At 45.0% G+C, this 21,105-nt stretch overlaps 1 protein-coding gene across 3 annotated transcripts in view; it reads left to right on the top strand.

The window, feature by feature from the left end:
* NEDD4L (NEDD4 like E3 ubiquitin protein ligase) overlaps positions 1–21,105 on the top strand; it is a 374,753-nt gene that overhangs the window by 273,501 nt on the left and 80,147 nt on the right. For all 3 annotated transcript variants that reach the window (XM_023218344.3, XM_023218345.2, XM_023218346.3), the window contains 2 exons: positions 14,240–14,290; positions 20,970–21,031. In XM_023218344.3, coding sequence (XP_023074112.1) covers positions 14,240–14,290; positions 20,970–21,031 — 113 coding nt within the window. The remainder of the gene's footprint in view (positions 1–14,239; positions 14,291–20,969; positions 21,032–21,105) is intronic.

Here is a 21,105-nt window from a genome sequence, read left to right as displayed (position 1 = left end):
AGAGTGGTGAGTGCCTTGTATATGCTAATAGTTGTGATTTATAGCTTAAAATTAATTGTTTGATGCAAATAGGAGGATTACCACCCCAAGCTTAAATGGAAGTTTTACAGGACTTTGTACTCTTGAGGATGTATTTGGATTTAATACTACCTTCCATTTAGTGCACCAGTCCTCTCCCAGGCTCATCCTCCTGAACACCTCTCAGTGTTATCCCCACTTTGTAATTGTTATCCCCACTTTGCAAATGCAGAAGCTGGTCTCAGAGAAGTTAAATAACTACACCAAGTCACTATCCAAAAAGGTGCGGGGCCAGGAATAGAGCGAAAGACAGAATATGGAGCCACGCTCTTTTTGCTGTCTTTCCCAGCACTCAGTTCTCAGAATTATTCAGGAATGGGAGCAGAGAAACTCTGTAGAGGCCATGCTTGGAGTTTTTTGCACATGGCAGTCAGAGAGTCCCAGCCCAGTTCAGTGCAGTATTACCGAATTCCAGTATATGCTGGGCTCTGTTAGGCGCAGGGGCTTCCAGGATGAATGAGTCTGTGGCCCAATGGGCAAGGTTTGCCCCTGTGTGCATCTCTGTCTGCTTTACTAGATTTGCTCCTCAGTTTCTAAATTGAAAGTATGTGCATATTGCTTGATTTACAGATTATTAGATAATTTTCTTCAGTTAAACTTTGTCCAAAATAGACACTAAGGGCAAAGGAAACTGGTATTATTGCAGCAAGGTATATCTCATAAGCTCTGAAAACTGTACACGTGTAAAGAATCTTCAAATTGCCAAGTCTTAGCCCCACGTTGTATACAGCACAGAAATACAGCACAGAAAGTTTAGGTGATTTCCCTCGGGTTCCATAGTGTGTTAGGCACCAGATTCCTTTAACTCTCTCAGTACTCTTTCCTTTCAGCTATGGAAGAAGAGCTCAAATGATTAAATCGATAAAAGAATGACAACTTATAGAGCTCATTTAAGTGTCTGAATATATCAGTTTAGCCCCGAGTACCTGAACTCTTGGGCCATTGCTATTCACTCATCCCTTCTCCTCCTCGTGGTCTAGTAAAATTCAGCCCCTGAATATAGTCATTGGAAGTTGAATTTTAATGAAATTGGGTGCTTTGATCAATGGGAAGGTTAGAATTTTGTGGGAATCATCTATATAGCTGTGACTATGTAGGCCAGCTCCTAAGTACCCCCTGCAATGTGTCACTCTCTCTAGTTTTCTTTCCAGAAAGGTACCCTGTAGAATAACAGTTTAACAGTTTAATTTACCTCTCAGCCATCTGCTCTCTTCTAGGCCTTGTGCTAGTTTGGTGCATATCTTCATGATTCCTCTAATAATGCATTGGATTATAAACTATTATCTCCACTTGAGAGACACTCAGGAGGCTGGGGAGCTTACTCAGGGTCAGAGTGAGCGCAGCCAAGCAGTTCTGCCAGGATCCCTGTGACTGTTGGAGCAGCCTGTGCTTTTCAAGCAGTTGTCTGTGAATCATAAGATAGAAACGTGGTGGGTATTTCTGCGGCCTTAGTTCTAGCCATTGAAATATCATGGAGTTGAATGCAGAATACCCATTAATGTTTAGGATGACCAGGAAACTGTGCCCAGGCCCCAAGCCCAGCTCTGTCATCAGAGGTGAGTTACCACTGGTGCCATGCCCTTTGGTTCCCTACAGGCGCCCTATAGAGGTGCCCACCAGTGTGCACTTGGAAGTGTGATGGGACACATCACGTTCCCTTGTTGCCCCTGCCCCAGTGGTTGGGGAATTCACTGAGAACCTCAGCATGGTGAGAGAATGTCACTGAAGCTCCTGGGTTCGTGCTGGTTGGTGTCCCAGTTACTTTGTAGATTCCAGAATCTTTTGTAGTCTAACCTGAGGAGATTACTATTGATGACACAATTTTCTTTGGGATTATAGGCTTTATGTTTCATACAACCGGTATATACATAAATCGCCTCATGAGCATATCATGTCTATACATTGGTGAATAGCCTCCCACTAGATAATGTTTTAAAGGGGAAAAAAAGAAGTCATTTCTAAAATTCCAAGAGAGCGTCCCCATTTTGAGGTTAGACCAAGTTTTTTAGCCTTATTTAGTCTTGCATGTTGCTCCTTATGCCACCTTTTATTGCTTCATGAAGTTATTTTTTAAGGAATAGTTTCTAACATTCCGTCCCACTTTTTAAAGCTCTTTCATATACTTTGTCCTCACATAATAGAACAGGGTTTCTCAAATTGCGCACACTGAACTCTGCAACACAACAGTTCCTTCATCGGAGACCAGATGAATTGAACCACTGGCTTTCTGAAAATAACTGTGTGCTTTCCAGTTGACCAGCCTTGGCAGGGACCCACTACTCCTCCTATTTCTCAACAGTCAGTTTAAAATATTCACTAACAGTAGCTTAATAACATTCAATAGTAACTTGCAGCAGCCTTTCATATACCCTGACGTCTCAGGTACGTACCAGTTTATGAAGTAGAATGTGCAGATGGTCTTAGCCCCGTTTTCCAGATGAGGACCCTCGTCCAGGGAAGGATTGGTACCCATTAGCTAGCTCTTTCCCAACAAGCAACAGTACCCAAGGCTCCATGCCCAGGCCTGGGAGGACTTCTTCCACGGAGCACTTCCGATCTCCACCTGTGACTTTGAACACATGCATCGAGTCTGGTTCAAATCCTAGTCCTGCCACTTTCTAGTTACAGAAACTTACATTACTTTTATTTTGATGTTTCAAGGAGATAGGAGTTAAAGAAAAATGAACACCAGATTACTAGAACATTCTTATTAAAGAGTTGCCCAAAGATGGAATGGACACCTTCCAGAGTGGAGGGGAGGGAGTAGGACTGGACAGTAGTCCTCAACTGGGAGCACTTCTTCCCCCTGCCCCCACACCTGCCTCCCAGGGACATTTGACAGTTTTGGATTGCACAAAACTGAGGGGGGACAGTTGCTGCTATATCTAGTGAGCAGGAGCCAGAGATGCTTCCAGATACCTTACGAAGCACAGGACAGCCCTCGCAGAAAGAATTATCTAGCTCCAAATGTTAATGATGCTGACTTTGAGATACGCTAGTCAGAAGTAACATTTATTGGCTAGGGGCAGTGGCTCGTACCTGTAATCCCAACACTTTGGGAAGCCGACGTGGGAGGATCACTTAAGCCCAGGATTTTGAGACCACCTGGACAAAACCCTGTCTCTACGAAAAAAAAAAAAAAAATTGTATCTATATATATTAGCCTGATGTGGTAGTACATGCCTGTAGTCTTAGCTACTCAGGAAGCTGAAGTGGGAGGAGTGCTTGGACCCAGGAGTTTGAGGCTACAGTGAGCTATGTTTGTAACACTGCACTTCAGCCTGGGCAACATAACAAGACTCTGTCTCAATTAAAAAAGAAAGAAAGAACATTTGTTGAATCTAATTGTCCCATTTAATATCAATGACTGTGCAAGATAAAGTGGTTTTTATGCTCACTTTGGATGAGATTGACCTTTGGTGATTGAGAAACCTTCCTTTGGTTGTTCAGCTGCTTCTAGATAGACATGGGATTTTAAACTAGCCATCTATATGTCCAAAACCCATCCCCTTTCCACAAACCCATTAGGTAGGTAGCTCCCTATCACTGATGATGTTCAGAGCTAAGCAGGGTGAGCACCCACTTGAAAGCAGGGATGGATGAGGATACAAGCCTAAGATATATGTTGCACTAAATGACTTTTGAGGTCCCGCCTAAGGATCACATTCTCTGATTCTATTTTGAAATGGGATTTGTCTTTTTAGCCCCAGTATTAGAGTGGCAGCCAGATATCCCTTCGCTGTGACTAGTGAAATCCCTGTGCTTTGTGCACCTGTGAATCTTACTCCTATTAATATCCCAGCCCTATCAGGCCAGAGCACTGGGGTTCCAAACAGGGGCAGCCAGAAATGCACCATCTTCTGCATCTCATCTGCATTCCGGGCCCAGGCGGTTATTTTTACCTCCATGTGTAAATGAGTCCAGTGATTTCTCATTTAGGAGAACAGCAGAGGCACAAGTGAGGAGAGCTGGAGAAGGAGGGGAACCTATTGTGTACTCTGAGATTGCAATTTAGTATCAGTGTGCTGATCAGTGTCACTCCACTAGTTTAATAAGTAATTATAGTTTCTCTTTTGTGAACGAGGAAAACGGGTAGCTTCACCCCATGGTTATCAGCCCTGGCCAAAAATTAGAATAAGGTAGAGTGCTTTTAAATCACACCTACAACTGAGCCCCTCCCCCAGAAATTTAATTTTCTGAGGTGAGGCCTGGTACAGTGATTTGAGAACTTTGCAGGGATTCCGGTGTCTAAGCAGCCCGGGCACCTCTGGTTAACGGCACACCTCAGTGCTGCACATTCTGCCCCAGTACCTGCTGGTGTTACTCTGTCATAAAGAGACTAGAAAAAGAGTGAGTTGGGCCCTGTTTCTCAGCGTGTCTTCAGTGGATTGTAGGGAGGAGGCCCATACTCTGTGCCTAAACAAGCACCTGCTAGACTCTAAAATCTCATTAATGGAAGTTTCTCCTCATCCTTGGACATCCTTGTTTTATATGGTATACTTTCAAAATACGTATAATCTTTTGCTTAATTTGTTTTACAGAGCTTTGAAGTTTTCCTCTACACACTCTTCTCATCAACCTGATGTGTGGAAAGAAGGAATTTTTCTTTTCCATTGCTGTCATCTAAAATTGTTAGGTGGTGTGGGGTGGGGAGGGGAGGGAGCGGGGGGGACTTGGCTTTAACTACTTAGGAGTTTTCAGGGAAATGTTTTTATAACAACCTAGTTAATAACTTGACTTTATGATAGATTCCGTTCCTTCATTCATTTTGTCCTCCCGAGGCTTTTATACCCAGCAAAGGGGACCATGGTGTATGATTCAAGAAGGGTGAGGAGTACGTCTTTCTTTGGAAAGGCAGGGATGGAAGGTTGTGATTTAGAAAGGGGAAGCAGGAAAGGAGAGCCACAGAAGGCAGGCACTATTCTCAGGCCAGATCGGTTTCAAGGAAGAGGACATATGGAAGGATCTAGAAAATGATTTCTTTAGAATTGCCCATGTCCGAGTCCCCTGGAAAGTCTTTGTATATCCCTAGAGCTGTGCATGCTCCAGTTTGAAGAGCTCTGCTTTAAAAGATATCGGGTGTGGGCGGGAGAGTGAAGTAAAAGAATAAAAACTATTCCGTTCCATTTGTTTTCTCTTTCAAACTTATATGTTACTCATTTCGTTTTTATATTAAAATATAGATGAGGGAAGAAGGGCGCGTGGCAAGATTTGGCAAGCGTAATTCATGAGGGGATATGGAGTTGGGGATGACAACATAGCATACTAGGATTTTTGAGCGGGGATTGGGGGAGCCTGTTCATGTTTTCCTTACAACTCTGGTGCATGAAGTACAGCTTCTGCATCGCGATGGAAGACTGCCTGGGTTCACGTTTTGGCCGCTCCCTACTAGCTCTGTGACCTTGGGCAAGTTTCTTTCTTCTTTTTTTGAAATGGAATTTCACTCTTGTCGCCCAGGCAGTCTGTGAGGCAGGAAGCACACTGGCAGGACTCCAGCTTTGCAGAGAGTTCCTGCTTTCCTTTTTTTTCCTTTTTGTCTAATAAGTCCCATTTTTCTCACCCTTTAAATTGTGAGCCTGATTTTTTGTTGTGACAAGGACCCCTCTTTAGCTGAACTAAGGAAAAGTCCTGCAACAGATCTAACTAGGATGCCAATGCTTGCATTGAGGCTGTTTAATGGAGACTTTATGAAAAGTTAGCTAGTGTCCTTGCATAAACCTGTATCACTCTAGTTCAGAGCCTTCAGTAATCACAATTCAAGAATAAAACCACACAGCACTTCCATTGCCATGTAATTTGTTGTTGCTGGCCTGTGACATTCCACATACCCCAACTGTGAGCCAGCCAGGCAGTGGGATGGACTGTGAGGTTCAGATGCCCTGAGATATGTGAGGAAGAGCTTTTAGCAATAAATATGAAAATGAAATCAAAGTAAAAACTGGCATTGAACTGCTGGTGTACTTAGGGTTCCTTCTACCCAATCCAAATCATTTCTTGACACCACATGGTTACTAAGAGTGTCTGTCATTCAGTATTTCAGATTAAGATCTGTTCTTTGGTAGTTAAGTTCAGAGAACAAATATAGGATCTAAAAGTATCATTGCTATTTTTTCCTTGATACGTTTAATCTGGTATTAAAATTGCTTGCAGAAGATTTGATTTTAAAAGAGTAGAAAAGTGACACTTATCCTGGTAAAATTATCCTGAAATCTTGAGAAATTAAGACAAATTGCACCATAAAACCAGAAGCACAAAATTAAACAATATTATAAAGAGAACCCAGTGACACATTTTCCTTCTAAATTAACTTTCAAATTAACTTTTAAATTAAGTTCAATCTCATATCAGTTTGCTTTGTAAGAAGTAGAATATATGTAAATGTTTGCCTTATTTTTAGCATATTATATTCATTAAAATGTTTCAGTTTATTCAGCAAATACGTTTAGCATTTCTTTCACAAGAAAGACAGGGGGGAGCAATTAATAACAGGACCCCAGTAATACCTGAGGGGTTTCTACGTCTGCATTTTTTGCAAAAATAACCTTATAAGAAGCTGTCAGTGGCATTGTGCAGCTGGACAGCTTTGGAGTAGATGTAACAGATAACTGTGATGCCAGGCTGTGCTCCAGAACTTGTGAGCATGACAAGCTCTGGCTTCTTCCCTCCTCTGAAAAGGTACAGCATTCAAGAGACAGTTGTTTCCCCTAGATCTGTAACCAAGCACGTCTGGGTGAAAGGGGAAGACATCTCTTCACAGAGAGGAGAGTAAAGGTGGTGACTGTCAGGGTAACAGGCAGTATGGACTGTGCTGCAGGCAGCTTCCGTGCCTGGATGGTGGGACAGCCAGTCCTGTGCTCTGTGCGAGTCTCAGGCAGTGACCTGGCCACGCCTCCCTCGGGCTACGTCTTCCTCCGCCGTCCTCCACGTTTGCTTTGTGTCAGCGTCAAGTCAGTAATGCTGGTCTGCAGCTCCCAGCCCTCCTGATGGGCACTGCACTGAGGCCTTAGTGGGCATTACCTGATGCCCTCATCACCCAGCGGACAAACACCTGCTGACACGAAGCATCCCCAAGCGGAACCCTTCTGCGGGAACACCACACCCTCCGTGTCCTGAGTGGGCCGCACCCTTGTGCTCAACTGGATCACTTCGCACTGTCCTCAGCGCTGTCCTTAGTGCTCTTTCTCCAGTCAGCTCTCCTGCTCAGGCACCTTTTTGGGACACAGTCCTTGCCAGTTTTTCCCTGTTTAATGTCCTCATGCGTCTTCGCTTGCCCCAGGAGACTGTCCTCTTGAGAGAGCGAGCCATATGGGACCCTGAGGCCCGGCCTCAGCTTCCCTCCCCACCACTGCCCCACGGGGCCACGCCTCATCGGTGACATGGACCTTTTGGTCAGCGAGCCCTCAGCCGGATGCTCCCGTGCTGGCCACTCCTGTCCTCCCTGCTCCATCCTCCCTGCATACTCCTGCCTCAGGACCCTGCTTGAAGTTATGTCCTGCATGGCCATCCCAGGCCTTCCCTTGGCAGAATCTGTCGCACCCCCAAGGTGTCCCTGCAGCATTCTGCTCATGCCTCTGCTACGTGGCAGAACTGTGTTGTCCTAACCTGTCCAGAGCTCCAAAGCCCCCAGACCCTGTGGCTGCTGAGCACTTGAACCGTGGACAGTCCAGCTGAGGATGTGCGGGGAGAGAGGCCTCCTGCCTGTGGCTGAGCCCTGCTTGAAGGAGCTGAGGAGGAAAAGCTCCTAAGCACAACAGTGCTGCTCACCTGGGCATCTAGTTGGCAGAGTCCTATCCCAGTGTTCGCACCTCCAGTTTCCTTAAGTTCAGATTATCAAGTGCTCCTATTGCAAAAACAAACAAACAAACAAAAAAAATGGTAATTCTTGTGGCCATTAGTTGACCCCATCCCTGGGATATGCTTGTATTTGGAGTGGGGCAGAGAACTGAGTGTGTTTGAACCACCTCCACCCACCCAGATGGAGGTGGGGACATCAGGCACACCTCATCCCCTGATGTCGCAGCTGAGTACCTGGAGCCACCAGGACTCCCTCTGAGCCCTCAAAGGAGTGTCTTCTCACTGCCCCGATTATACTGGTCTAGTTATGCTTTGTGGTTAAAACCAGGCTGCTATTGCAGGGCTGCTGCAGTCTCTGCAAGCACAGTTGTTCTTCGCTTGCGCTCACTCTCGCTCTCACTCTTGCTGTCTTGCTCGCTGTCTCTCCAACTTCAGTTTAATTTTTTAAACTTCAGTAATAAGTGTTCCTCAAAATAGATGGCCTTCCTGGTTGTAGGTGCAGCCAGCAGGGTTGAGTTCTGCTGCCTTCCAGCATGGTTTTCCTCGGACCTGTAAAAGTCCTGCAAATTTGCTCTGACACTTTGTTGACATGGAGGTCTTGTTTGTTGTTATAAATAAGAACCAGCGTCTCTAGGACGCACCATACTCTGTATAACAGAATGGCAGATTTTGTCCCTTACTTCTTAAAAACTAAATGGCAGAGGAGCTGGCCATGTAAAAGCCCTGTGTGTGTTTACCAAAAAGTACTTGAATTTTGTTTGGGTTTTGTGTTCTGGTGCGTACGAAGTGAATTTTGGTAGGGTATGTGCATTCAGAGAATATGTCATCACACTTTTTTCTTTATTTGAATACCACTTGGCTCTTATTTAAGGTAATTTCAGTGACATATTTTGAATCTATTCACCTTGAAAGGCAGAGGCACCGCCCAAGTGCAGAAACCTTCCTTGGGTTATGCAATGTCTAGTGTGGGTGGAACCACACACACATTTTACCTCTTCCTGAACCACAGCCCTGCTCAGATTGTGTGATAGAAGCTGATGTGCCTGATAAGTGGAAGGAGGAAAAGGAACATTCTTCCTTCCTTTTCTCTGTAATGCCAAAGCTGGTGTCGTGCTTTGCTGAGGGCCTCTGTCAGTACTGGGGCCAGCCTGCAGAGGCCTGTGCTCGGAATGGAGCAGCTCATGGGGTAGCTGCACTCGCTAGTGTGCTGGGAAAGCCCAGGTTGTTTTTCTGGCTTCGTGTTGGAGGCAGCTGTGATATTTACCTCGACCTGTAACATACGAAGATCTGATCATATGCTGTCTTTGCTTTTTGCTTACATTCTGTTATTGTCTGACTTATGTTCTAAATTCTGTACAGTTCTCTTCCATTTGTCTTAAGAAACTCTAAACTTTTTTTTTTCTTCTTTTGAAATCACTACTTAATGATTTGGAGGATGAAACCCCAGACAGTTGGTAATAGTGGATGGTTTTCATTTTCTGTAGTTGAGTGGCTTTCTAATTCTTTTGATGGCACACAAAAAGAAATTAACCTTAGATCACAACTTAGTACACACATTTGTGTATGTATATAACTGAGATGAGTTCCTCAAAATAGCACATACCTATGTTTTATGTGAGGCACTGATATTTTCTGTTCTATATTATGCTTAACTTTAAAAAATATTTCCTGTGTCCCATTTGTGGGTTGTAACTCACAACTTAAAAATATTACCTTGATACATAGCTCCAGGAATACACATGGGTCATTTTACCAAGAATCACCAATTCTTTTGCTCTGTTACCCCAGCTGGAGTGTGGTGGCACAATCATAGCTCCTTGCACCCTCAACCCCCTGGGCTCCCAGCTGGGGGTCTGTAGGACCCCAGTGTGAGCTGTGGGTGGCCCTTCCTTTCTTTAATGCTTGTCTTTCTGCACAGTCAGATGCTCTCCCTTTGAGCTTCCATGTGAAGTTCACTGTGCACCCAACCGTGCTACCACCGCCTCTGTCTTGAAAGGAATAGGGTGAGGTGGTCATTGGTGTATAGTAAGATTGGAATCACGTCCTCCAAGTACAGTTCTACCCTAAAGATAAGAGTTCCTGTGGTTTTGGTTTTTGTTTTTTTTTTTTTTTTTTTGAATGGATGTGTTCTTTGAGAAATTGAGTCTTGAGTATTTTGTGAGGACATTTAAGCCTGGCGTCCACGTCAGTGCTGACAGCTTTGACCTAGTATGCACTCACATCTGGGGAAATGCCCACAGGCTATAATCTCTTCTACTGGAGCAATTATAATAGTCCCCGGGCTTCAGGTCCTGGTGGCATCCACCCTCGGTGGCAGCATACCCCTCTGCGTGAACAGGGCACCCTCTTGTCCCCTTCTTCTTACTTAATAGTGATTTTTAAAGGGGAGGGCGGCAGTCCTGAATGTAGTTCATCAGTATTTACTGCACAAGCTCTAAAAGAGACAGTGTTTTATTTGTGTATGTAACTTTTCCAATATCAGAATATGAATTTTTGTTTCACCTGATAGGACACGTTTCAGGGGCTCCATTCTACATTGTCATTTCACCGGGAAAATATTTGATGGCTCATTAGAAGGGAGCATTTATTAATTTGTTACTAAAGGGTGCATTTTCAGCCTTGAGAGTTGTATGGCAGGTAATGGCTTGGAAATTGACAGCATTTTACCACTTAACCACAAGAAATACCAGTGTTCACCATATGAGTTGAAGTTAATTTGGTTTTGTAGGCTATTATAGTTAACTTGATGCTTCATGGAAATAATTTTGTATTGGAAATCATTAAAAATTGATGTGATTAATACTTTTATAATGTTGGTATGAGATGTTGCACTGTGGTGGTGATGACTTAAGGGTGCTGGGATGGCGTCAAACGTTGTCCCTCCAGGGCCCACAGGCAGAATCCTGCACACTAGCACACCTCCCAATTCCTCTTACATCAAACAGAGGTGTTCCTTCAGCATGCCTGCTTCTCCCCGTGGCATAAAGGCACCAGGAGGTTCTCTGATCCCGTTAGATCTCCTCTGTGGTGGTGAAGACATTTTTGTTTGTTTGTTTGTTTGTTTTTGAGATGGAGTCTTGCCCTGTGTCCCAGGCTGGAGTGCAAGTGACGGGATTTCAACTCACTGCAACCTCTGCCTCCCTGGTTCAAGCGATTCTCCTGCCTCAACCTCCCAAGTAGCTGGGACAACAGGCACTAGCCCCCACTCCCGGCTAATTTTGTATTTTTAGTAGAGATGGGATTTCGCCATATTGACCAGAGTGATCTCGAACTCCTGACCTCAAGTGATCTGCCCGTCTCAGCCTTCCAAAGTGCTGGAATTACAGGCGTGAGCCACCATGCCTGGCCATTTTTGTTTTTAATCGGTGTAGTATCCCTAACCTAAATATTTTACATGGCCTGAACTTTCTGTAGTTTTGGCAACAATGGGATCTTTTGAAACCTAGATCTCTCAACCAACTACATCTTCCATTGACTGGTGAAACACTAGTTTAAGCCAGTTCATTTTGACCATGTGCATTCCTGCACTTGATCCCTATTTTGTTTCAAAAATAATTTCTATCTCTCTTCATGTAAATGAATAAGAGCCTTCTGTTTCCTTTAATGGCGAATTGCCTCATCTTTTACTGTTTTAAAAAATTTTTTTACCATAATGAGAACATGTGATAAAAGGTGTAAGTGAAGTTTCCTGGCTTTGCAGTACCTCAGGGAATTCGGTAAACTGTGTTCCATTTGAGGAAAGAAACAGTTGGAGTAGGAGGTAGTGTAAAGATAACATAGCAAATAAACATTTTACCAGAACCTCTAAAGTCTCATCAGACTGTGCCATCATCAGAATCCCTCCCTTCTCATCCACACCGTTTAAAGCCAGCATCCAGTGGGAAGCCCAGAGCTGGTACCGCCTTGCTTTCCTGCCAGTTGCTGACATACGGCACACAGTGTCAGTTAAGGGCACAGGCTGATGGGCACCTCAGCCGCACACCTCTCTGGTTTCCCATCTGTAAAATGGGCATAATCATTGTACCTGTCTCTGAAGGTTGTTGCGAGGACTAGACGCAGCCTTGGCACAGAGCCCACAGAGAGGGAGCACTGTGTAAAGACCGGCTGCCAGTCGTTAGTACTGAGTGCCTGTCTTTTGGTGTCTGGGCAAAGCTTTAACCTGTTTTATCAGTTTAGAACTCAGTGTCTCCCTGGCAAAACAACATGGGCATGTAGATATTTTGTGAAGTTTCATTGAAATGCACTTATGTTAATGGTTCAGGGGCAGCCTTTCAAAGCTATCAGGTTGTGAAACAGCTTTGAATAAGATTGTCTTGTCCTTCTGCTGATTGTCTTTTCTTTCCCATGTTAGCAGCCGTAGCAGCAGGAGGAGAGGTGGCAAGTAGCCACACTACTCTGCTCACATTAAGCAGACAATTTATGGTCAATATTCAGTGAATTTCCTTTTTTTAATAGTACAGTTAACTGATATTTATATTAGCTTTAAAATTATAGCAAAATCAGCCCAGGCGTGGTGACTCACGCCTGTAATCCTAGCACTTTGGGAGGTCGAGGCAGGCAGATCGTTGGAGGTCAGGAGTTCGAGACCAGCCTGGCCAACGTGGTGAAACCCCATCTCTGCTAAAAATACAAAAGTTAGCTGGGCGTGGTGGTGTATGCCTGTAGTCCCAATTACTCAGGAGGTTGAGGCAGGAGAATCGCTTGAACCCAGGAGGCAGAGGTTGCAGTGAGCTGAGATTGCACCACTGCACTCCAGCCTGGGTGACAGAGCAATAGACTCCATCTAAAAAAAAAAAAAGTGAAATCAGCCGAATAGAGAACTAACAGGCACACTGCCTAACTCCTTGTGTAACTGTCATTGGTGTGAGTCACTGGGGCAGCGTGATTAGGTCTGAGAGCTGGAGAGCAAGGCTGTCATTATTCTCAAGGCCTTCTGCTGACTGCTGCTCTTGGTAAGACATACAGAATCTATGGACACTATTTACCGCTTTATGCTAGATGAGGCCTCTCCATGTGGAGTTGTAGCAGATACAGCTAAGAAAGTAAAAGAAATGAAAATCTCATCAGAAGGGTTGGGACTAGTCTCATTCTTCATGCATACCCAAAACGTGGTAACTTTGATTTTTTTATTATCGTGTATGGATTGTTTAGAGGAGACAGATGGCTTTCCAGTTCATCAAATTTTTTCGATTATCTAAAAGGAATTCCTAAGCTTGGAGCGAGTCATTTCAATAAATCTCATGCATATTTACCTGCTGCTTTCTTTTAAATGGAAGAAGAGAATGCTTTTCAAGTACACTTGAAAAGTAGCATCTGTGAATTAGAAACTTTCTCTGTAAACTAGCAGAGTAGAAATAAGAGACCAGGATTCAGCACGAGGTAGGCTGGATTCCTTCTTGGGTGACTCAAGCTAGCTATGGGGCTGGTCTGATCACATCTAAAGAACTGCCAGGCTTTTATGCATTTTGAATGTAGTGGAACCAGCTGCATATTTTTATATGAGAGCGGCAAATACTCATTGTGTCCCATTTGCTTCTTGGGTCATCTAAACATCAGAGGCCATGCCACAAGCACCGTAACTGAGGGACACAGTGTGACTGTGGTCTGTTGGACTCCCTGTGGTCCAGGCCTGTGACCCCTGGAGCTGAATCATGACTTCCCAGATGACTCCCAGAGCCTGAGAGGAGACTAGTGTGTGTCTCCCAATGATTTTTCACCTAGGCCTCTTTGAAGTCGGGAGAGATACGTGCAGTATAGTAGATGTGGAGGGGGAGAGGCATGGTGTGTCCAAAAATTAGCAGGACCTGATCCATAAACGTGGATTCTGAAGCAGTGTACTTACTAAATCAAAAAGCGGTGTACTTACTGGATTTAAAAAGTGTGTGTATGTTTTTGTGAGATGCAATTTGTAAGATGCATTCATAACTAGGCCATACACTGTTTCCGCTGGCTCTCAGCTCTCAAGAAGCTCTTCAGTTTTTAGCATTGGATCAGTAAACACTTGTTAAAATGTTCCTAGCATTTCTTTGCCATCTTCTCTTTCAGCTGGAGCCAGCTGTGCCCTCAAACCCTCTGTGGCCCTGCCTGTCTCTTCCCTGACTGATCATGTTCTCCCAGCTTCTACAGAGGCTTCCTTAGCATACTGCTTGGTAGCAGACACCAAACAGAATCTCAGCCAGCTCAGTCCAGGCGCACAGGCTCCTGGTCTCCTGGGGCGTGGTTATTCGTGTTTCTTGGGGCCTTCCGCCCTCCACATTCCAGTGCCAGGCCCTGGACCTTTGTCTCTATTCATGATAAAACATTTTTAGGAAATGCTGACGCTTGGTGAAGAGATGGAAACACTAACTCTTTGTTCTCTTCCTAACAGACACGAGACGACTTCCTGGGCCAGGTGGACGTGCCCCTTAGTCACCTTCCGGTAAGGACAGTCTCATGTTTGATGCTGCGTGCTGGGGGCGGGGTTTCTAATTGTTTGTAGTCAGCGTATTTTCAGAGTGGTATTTCTTCACCACAGTGGAGAAGGCTGAAATGAAGCATGTGTGCTGTGGCCCTAGTCCTTTCTGGAAAGTGGTCCTTTCAAGGGGTTGGAGGAGAAGCTGGCTGTAAGAGTCAAGGGCGCCTGAGTCATGCACATGCGTTTCCATCCACCAGCTCCCTCTCTTTTCTGCGCTTCAGCTGCTCCACGTTTGTGTATCACATCTTATAAAACAGACACTTCCTTCACTCAGGCCTCCCTTCTTGTCACTTACTGTTTCTGCTTCCTAATGCATCCTCCGGGTGCCATCAGATGTTTGCGCTCTTTGTCTGGAACTGCACATGCCGTTTCTCTTGGATACCTCTACACAAGCCATACTAGCATTTCCCAGATTTTGGTGTCTGGCTTTCTCAGTCAGCATGGAGACAAAAGAAGAGCCTGTTCATTCTGAGTGAACTTGTCAGCTGGGAACACCCACCCTCGCTGGAACACGCACTGAGTTAGCATGTGTGGCGCTGCCATTTCTCTCTGCTCCAAGTAGCAGGGCAGTCGAGGCTGTTGACTAGTGATGGGCATTAGAGGTGTCACCCGAAACAGGAGGCCGGGCAGACAGAATGTGGGGGTAGGAGCTGGAGGCCTTGAGAGAGGTGGATCCCTAGCTCCTATTCCAGCTTCAGTTTTCCAGCTTGTCCCAGCCTTCCTCCTGGCCTTCTTCCCTGGGCAGCATGGCGTGGTAGAATTAGCAGCTGAGAGAGGAAAGGCAAATGTTTCTGCCTTACAAGGGCATTGTGTTATTTTTTTAAATGCTTTGTGTGAGCAAGTAGCATAACTAGTCTATAAACTAAAGTGACTTAACCCCCTAGCATTAAGCTTCCTGCTGTTTGGAAATTATGGCTGTTTCCATATGTTAAATACCAAGAAAGATTGTATCTTACCAAGGAAGCTTTGAAGAGGTGTTGTGAAGGAAGGTGATAGCAAGTAATTTACTCTTACTCAGGGGAGCTGTTCAGGAAGAAAGGTTGCAAGGTTCCAAAGGACTGGAAGTGAAAGTGATATTCTTAAAATAGCTTGTTTGTTTCTTTATAAAAATGTGAAACTCCAGGGTGCCACGGGAGGGGCCTGCGTGGGGCTTCTGCGTGAGACCTGTTCCATGAGCCATCAGAAACCTGACTGTTCTCTTCAGGTCACATTAGGAGAATGTGACTGTTTCACCTTTTGTGAGGAAAGACGCCACATACGTCTGCATTGGGAGGGCTTCTGTGTATGTTCTTCACACTGAAGCTGCGATCCTCTCACGCTTTTGAACAGTGTTGGTTGATGGGCCAGCTCTTCTCTGGACATCTCCAGCGACCCTTTCCCTAATGTAGAAACCACATCTTAGCCAAGGGAAGTTATTTCTGAGAGGCACATATTCTCATATTCTCTAAGAGGCAAAAGTGACATGTTTAAAAACCTTGCTCCGACAAGCTGTTGTTTGAGTGAGTGAGTGATGCTTGGTGTTAAAAGGTTGAGCAGGGCTCCCAGAAAACAGAAAAAGGTTCCTCCTCCGAGACCAAGTCAACAGAAAGAATAGTTTAGCTTTGGATTCTGAGTGGAGGCAGCGTCAGTGAGCCTCCAAAGAAGGAAGCGGTGCGGAGGTGCAAGACGGGAATAGAAGCCAGCCGGTTACAGAGGTAGAGCGGTGACTGCCCTGAGAGGACCGAGTGCCTGTAGTTACTCGTGTGCCCGGAGGGTAACTTGGAGTGGAGTACTTCACCTCCATACTTAAAACTCACTAGCTCTTTGCAGCCAACTACAGTCAGGGAGATGGACCACAAAGAAAACAAAAGGAGAGGTGTGAAGGTATATTATTTATTCATGTGGCAGTAGAACCCAAGTAGCATGTTCTGAATGCGTGTGGCTTTTGAATCCGGTATTTCAAGTGTTCTCGTGTGTATGTTTGGTCATGTGTAGAGGACGCTCGTGGGGAGATTACAGTGGCATTCTATTTTGTGTGATAGCACACAAGTGTGAGTGTGGAGAGGGTGGGAGCATATGAGTATTTTGTGGAGTGAATTATGGATGCTATGTTCTTGATTAGTATATGACCATTGTCAAGGTGAATTATTTACAGTCTACAGATTCAAAATTTGTCAAAACCACCAAATTTTAGATAAAAGGAAATAGGCAAACCAGGCACAGTGGCTCATGCCTGTAATCCCAGCACTTTGGGAGGCCAAGGCAGGAGTTCGAGACCAGCCTGGGCAACATGGCAAGACCCTGTCTCTATGGAGAAACTTCAAGATTAACCCAGCATGATGGCACATGCCTGTTGTCCCAACTGTTTGGAAGGTTGAGGTGGGAGGATCACTTGAGCATGGGAGGTCATTACTACACTGAGCCATGGTTGTACCACTGCACTCCAGCCTTGGAGACAGAGCAAGCTCTCCTTTTGCTTTTACATTGAGAGACCAAGAGCAAACTTAGCTTTAATTGTACCATCGTTGACTTTTTTCAACTACTGTTTTCACATTTGTCTGTTAAATTCAGTGCATCATTGCCTAAAAGTTCATATGATATTTGATAACTTGTATCTATTAGTTATTTAGAGATAAAGAGAACTCCGAGATCTGTATTAACACAGAGTGAGATTTCTGGCAGGTGTCTGTCTGTTGCACCTGCCTCTTGACTTGTCAGCTCTGTTCCCCTTCCCCTGGAGCCCTCAGCAACCCACCTTTGCCCAGCCACAAAATATCTTTGTCCCTGGAAAAGGCAGTGGGGCAGAGAGAGCTATTTTAAAACATTAAGTTTTTCTAAATCCCAGTCATGTGCCACTTAAGACAACCATGGCTCTCTCTGGAATTTAAATTTTCATAGATGAGGCGTTTTCAGGGTAGTGGTATTATTTGATGCCCTGCCTGTGCTTGAAGGTAGCTCAGCTGATCAACATCCTTTTACCCCCCTTGCGTAAGTTTATGGCTGGTGGCAGGTAGCAGGCTGATAGTTCCCTTTCATGAGTGCAGAATTCAAAGTCATGGAGTTTGGAGAGACTTAAGAGACACTGATTCGCTCCCAGTATTTTCCAGGTGAAAAAGCCTGGGCCCGTAGAGGGAGAGGACTTGCCCAAGAATAAGTAGATCATTGGTGGTGCTGGATCTGACCCTGTGTGTCCAGCATCATTGTGAGCCTGTGATGTGGTCAAGGGTGTGGGCATGGGTTGGATTTGCCCAAGGCTTACGTGCTTGCAGTGGTTGCATCCAGGTTTCGAGTCTAGGGACCCAGCAGGGCCCTCTCCTTCCGTTTGCCTGCAGAATCCTTTATCTCACTTCATTCCATAGTGAGTGCACCTAGGCTGAAAGCAACTACTCTCTTTCAAAATGAAAGTACTGTGTATCCAGATTTTCTTCTGAGTGCTTTTACCCTGGAACGGGGGCAACATTGTGGCTATTGGGGCCAATAGCACTGTTTGCAGCAGTCTGTTTAAGATGGCTTTCTACCAGGAGCACCCTCAATGCCATCCTGGGAGTCTCCACTCGCCTCTGCTCCAGGGAACAGGATCAGATTGGAACCTGGATGAATGCCAAGAAGAATCTTGTAGTTATCTATAAGATCATCTTCTAATTCAGGCTAGAGAATTTCCATGAAGGTGAACTTTCATTTTTAATGCCCTAACTGTTACTGCTTGGCATTGAGTTGGCAGTACTGACAAGTGACATGAGCATGTAGAATTGGCCAATGAACATATCCAGTGTTTGCTGAGTGTGCCAGGTGCCGTTGAGAACGTCATAGAAACCAACTCAGTTGATTGGTTTGATCCTCACAACAGCCCTGTAAGATATGGTTACAGCCCCATTTTATAGATGAGGACACTGAGGCAAAGAGAGGTAAGGAACTTGCCCTTAGCCACTTGGCTCTGTAAGTAACACAGCCAGGATGCAAACCTAGGATATCTGCCTTTAGACCCGTGTGGCATCAGTCATGTAAGCTGCATAGGGTATGGACAGACTCACGTTCAGAGTCCCTCCAAGCTCCATGGTTTTCCCTCTTCACTCTCTTGCATGTTCTCTGCTGCTCCTAGATTGCTCATGCCCACTGGTGATCCTGTAGGCTTTGTCATACTGTTTGATTTCCTATATTTAAACTGTCCTTTCTCCCAATTCTCCACCTCCCAAAGCCTTCCTGTCACCCTGTATTTGACTCCACATCCAAAATCATTTTGATTTCCAAGTCAGAGTCAGCCTCTTCACCGTACCCTAAGTCTCACAGAATGTCACCTCTCTATGTCAGTGAATTTGTTCTGCCTTAGCTTCTAGTGGATTGTTGACACAATGGCTCTTCCCTCGTAATTGTAACCATAAGGGCTGGTATACCATGTTGTATCCACATGTCATTCACATAATATTGCTCTCAAATTATTCATTGGTTGGCAGGGCATGGTGGCTTATACTTGTAATCCTAGCACTTTGGGAGGCCAAGGCAGGAGGATTTTTTTGAGCTCAGGAGTTTGAGACCAGCCTGGGCAACATAGGAAGACCCCCCCCCCCCAATGTCTATAAAAAATAAAAATATTAGTGAGGCATAGTGCACACACCTGTGGTCCCAGCTACTTCGGAGGCTGAGGTGGGAGGATCACTGGAGCCCAGGAGGTCGAGGCTGCAGTGAGCTGTGATTGTGCCCCTGTACTCCAGCCTGGACAGCAGAAGAAGACCTGTCTCTAAATTAAATAAATAAATGTTGGCTAAATAAATGAAAAAGGGAAGGAAAACCAGCAATAGTTTTCTTAATAAATTTTCCATTTATTTCCTTATATATATTTACAAACCTTTTGGTAGAAAATATTTTCAAAATGTGTGCTTATTACTGCCTCATAAGAACAGTCTGGAAAATATAATTTACTTCATTCAACGATAACGAATTTTGAGAACCTCCGTAGTTTACTACAGATCAGTTGAACTGAGTGCTTACGTGAGTACCTACTTTGTGCCAGGCAACATTCTTGGCACCAACGATCCAGTGGTGAGCAAATTCAAGTCTCTGTTCTCATGGGCTCACATCTGGAAGTGATGGATGATAAACTAGTATGTCAACAAATGAACAGGCACTTTCAGACAGTGATATGAGGAAGCTACAGCAGGACGATAGGCTAGGGGGGTGATAAGGGTGGCTGATGGTGGGAACTCTGAGGGTGTGACCTGGGATCTCATACTTGGATGCCAAGTGGAAACAGCCATGCCGTCTGGAGTCAGAGTTGTCCAGCAGAGGGAGCTGCCTGTGCGTGGGCCCTTCTGCAGGACATATCATCTGCATCCATGGCAGATGAGGACAGGATGGTTGGGAGTACAAGGAAGGAAGAGAGAGACTGGTTCCCAATGAGGGTAAAGGTGATTCAAAGCCAGATTATAGTTGGCCTTCTAGGTCATAGGAAAGAATTTCCCGTTTATTATGAGAGGAGTAGGAACCCATTGAGAGTTTAAAGCAGAGAATGACATAAACAGATAACATGTCAAATAGAAGCGCATACGTACGTACGCATGTGTGCATACATGCACACACAAACCTGATACAGTAAATCATTGGACTGTGGTTTATCTCTTACTATAAAAGTATTTGAAATTGTGTTTAATTGAAGGGTCTAGGTATTTGAGGTTTTACTGCATATGTAGTATTTTAAGATTAATGAAATAGTCACACTTGTTTTTCCAGTTTCCTGCTTTGGTAGGCCAACCAACTTCGCACAATCAAATGAACACCGATTTCTTTACAAATGAACAAATACCCTACTTGTACTCATAGCTTCATGAACTAAACCTCAGCAGAAGGTCGATTGGTGCTGCTTCCTGGGGTGATCTCTGTGCAGGAGATAGTCTTTCAATTCTTTTAGGCTGATGATGTGAGATTTTAATGCAAAAAACAAAGTTGCCCTCAAAGATTAAATCTTGTATATTCTTCTGTTTACTCCACTCGTATGTGTCTCCAGTCACAGGCATATAGCAAGGTACCCACCAGTGACCGCTGGTTCTCTGAAGTTAATCAGCTCTGTGCGACTGAGGCCACACCCTGCAGTTAGAAATTATACTTGGCAGTGACAGCTATAATTTTGTCATTTGTCTGTGGCTGGGGCTGGCTTCTAAAACCTGGTGTGGATAGTGACATCTAGTGGATCTCCAGTAGATCAGTTCCGTGGACCGTCAGGTACCAGGTGAAGAACCACATTCAGTGGTGCCACATTCTAAAATTCAAAATACATTCTCTGGCCGGGCGCGGTGGCTCAAGCCTGTAATCCCAGCACTTTGGGAGGCCGAGACGGGCGGATCACGAGGTCAGGAGATCGAGACCATCCTGGCTAACACGGCAAAACCCCGTCTCTACTAAAAATACAAAAAAACTAGCCGGGTGAGGTGGCGGGCGCCTGTAGTCCCAGCTACTCCGGAGGCTGAGGCAGGAGAATGGCGTAAACCCGGGAGGCGGAGCTTGCAGTGAGCTGAGATCCGGCCACTGCACTCCAGCCCGGGCAACAGAGCAAGACTCCGTCTGGGAAAAAAAAAAAAAAAAAAAAATACATTCTCTGTGATCCAGTTGGGTGTATCTAAAACATGAAGTTATCAGGAATATTGAAACTTAATTTATTGTTTTTTCCCCACAGACCGAAGATCCAACCATGGAGCGACCCTATACCTTTAAGGACTTTCTCCTCAGACCAAGAAGGTGAGGCTTGCGGGTGTGGGTGGGTGAGGATGCCTGCCCTGCGTGCTGTGGGTATGGGTGGGTGGGGATGCCTG

Source organism: Piliocolobus tephrosceles, chromosome 18 (assembly GCF_002776525.5).
Source record: "Piliocolobus tephrosceles isolate RC106 chromosome 18, ASM277652v3, whole genome shotgun sequence".
NCBI lineage: Eukaryota > Metazoa > Chordata > Mammalia > Primates > Cercopithecidae > Piliocolobus > Piliocolobus tephrosceles.
Note: the sequence above shows the minus strand (reverse complement) of the source record. Positions and strands in the feature narration are given on the sequence as shown.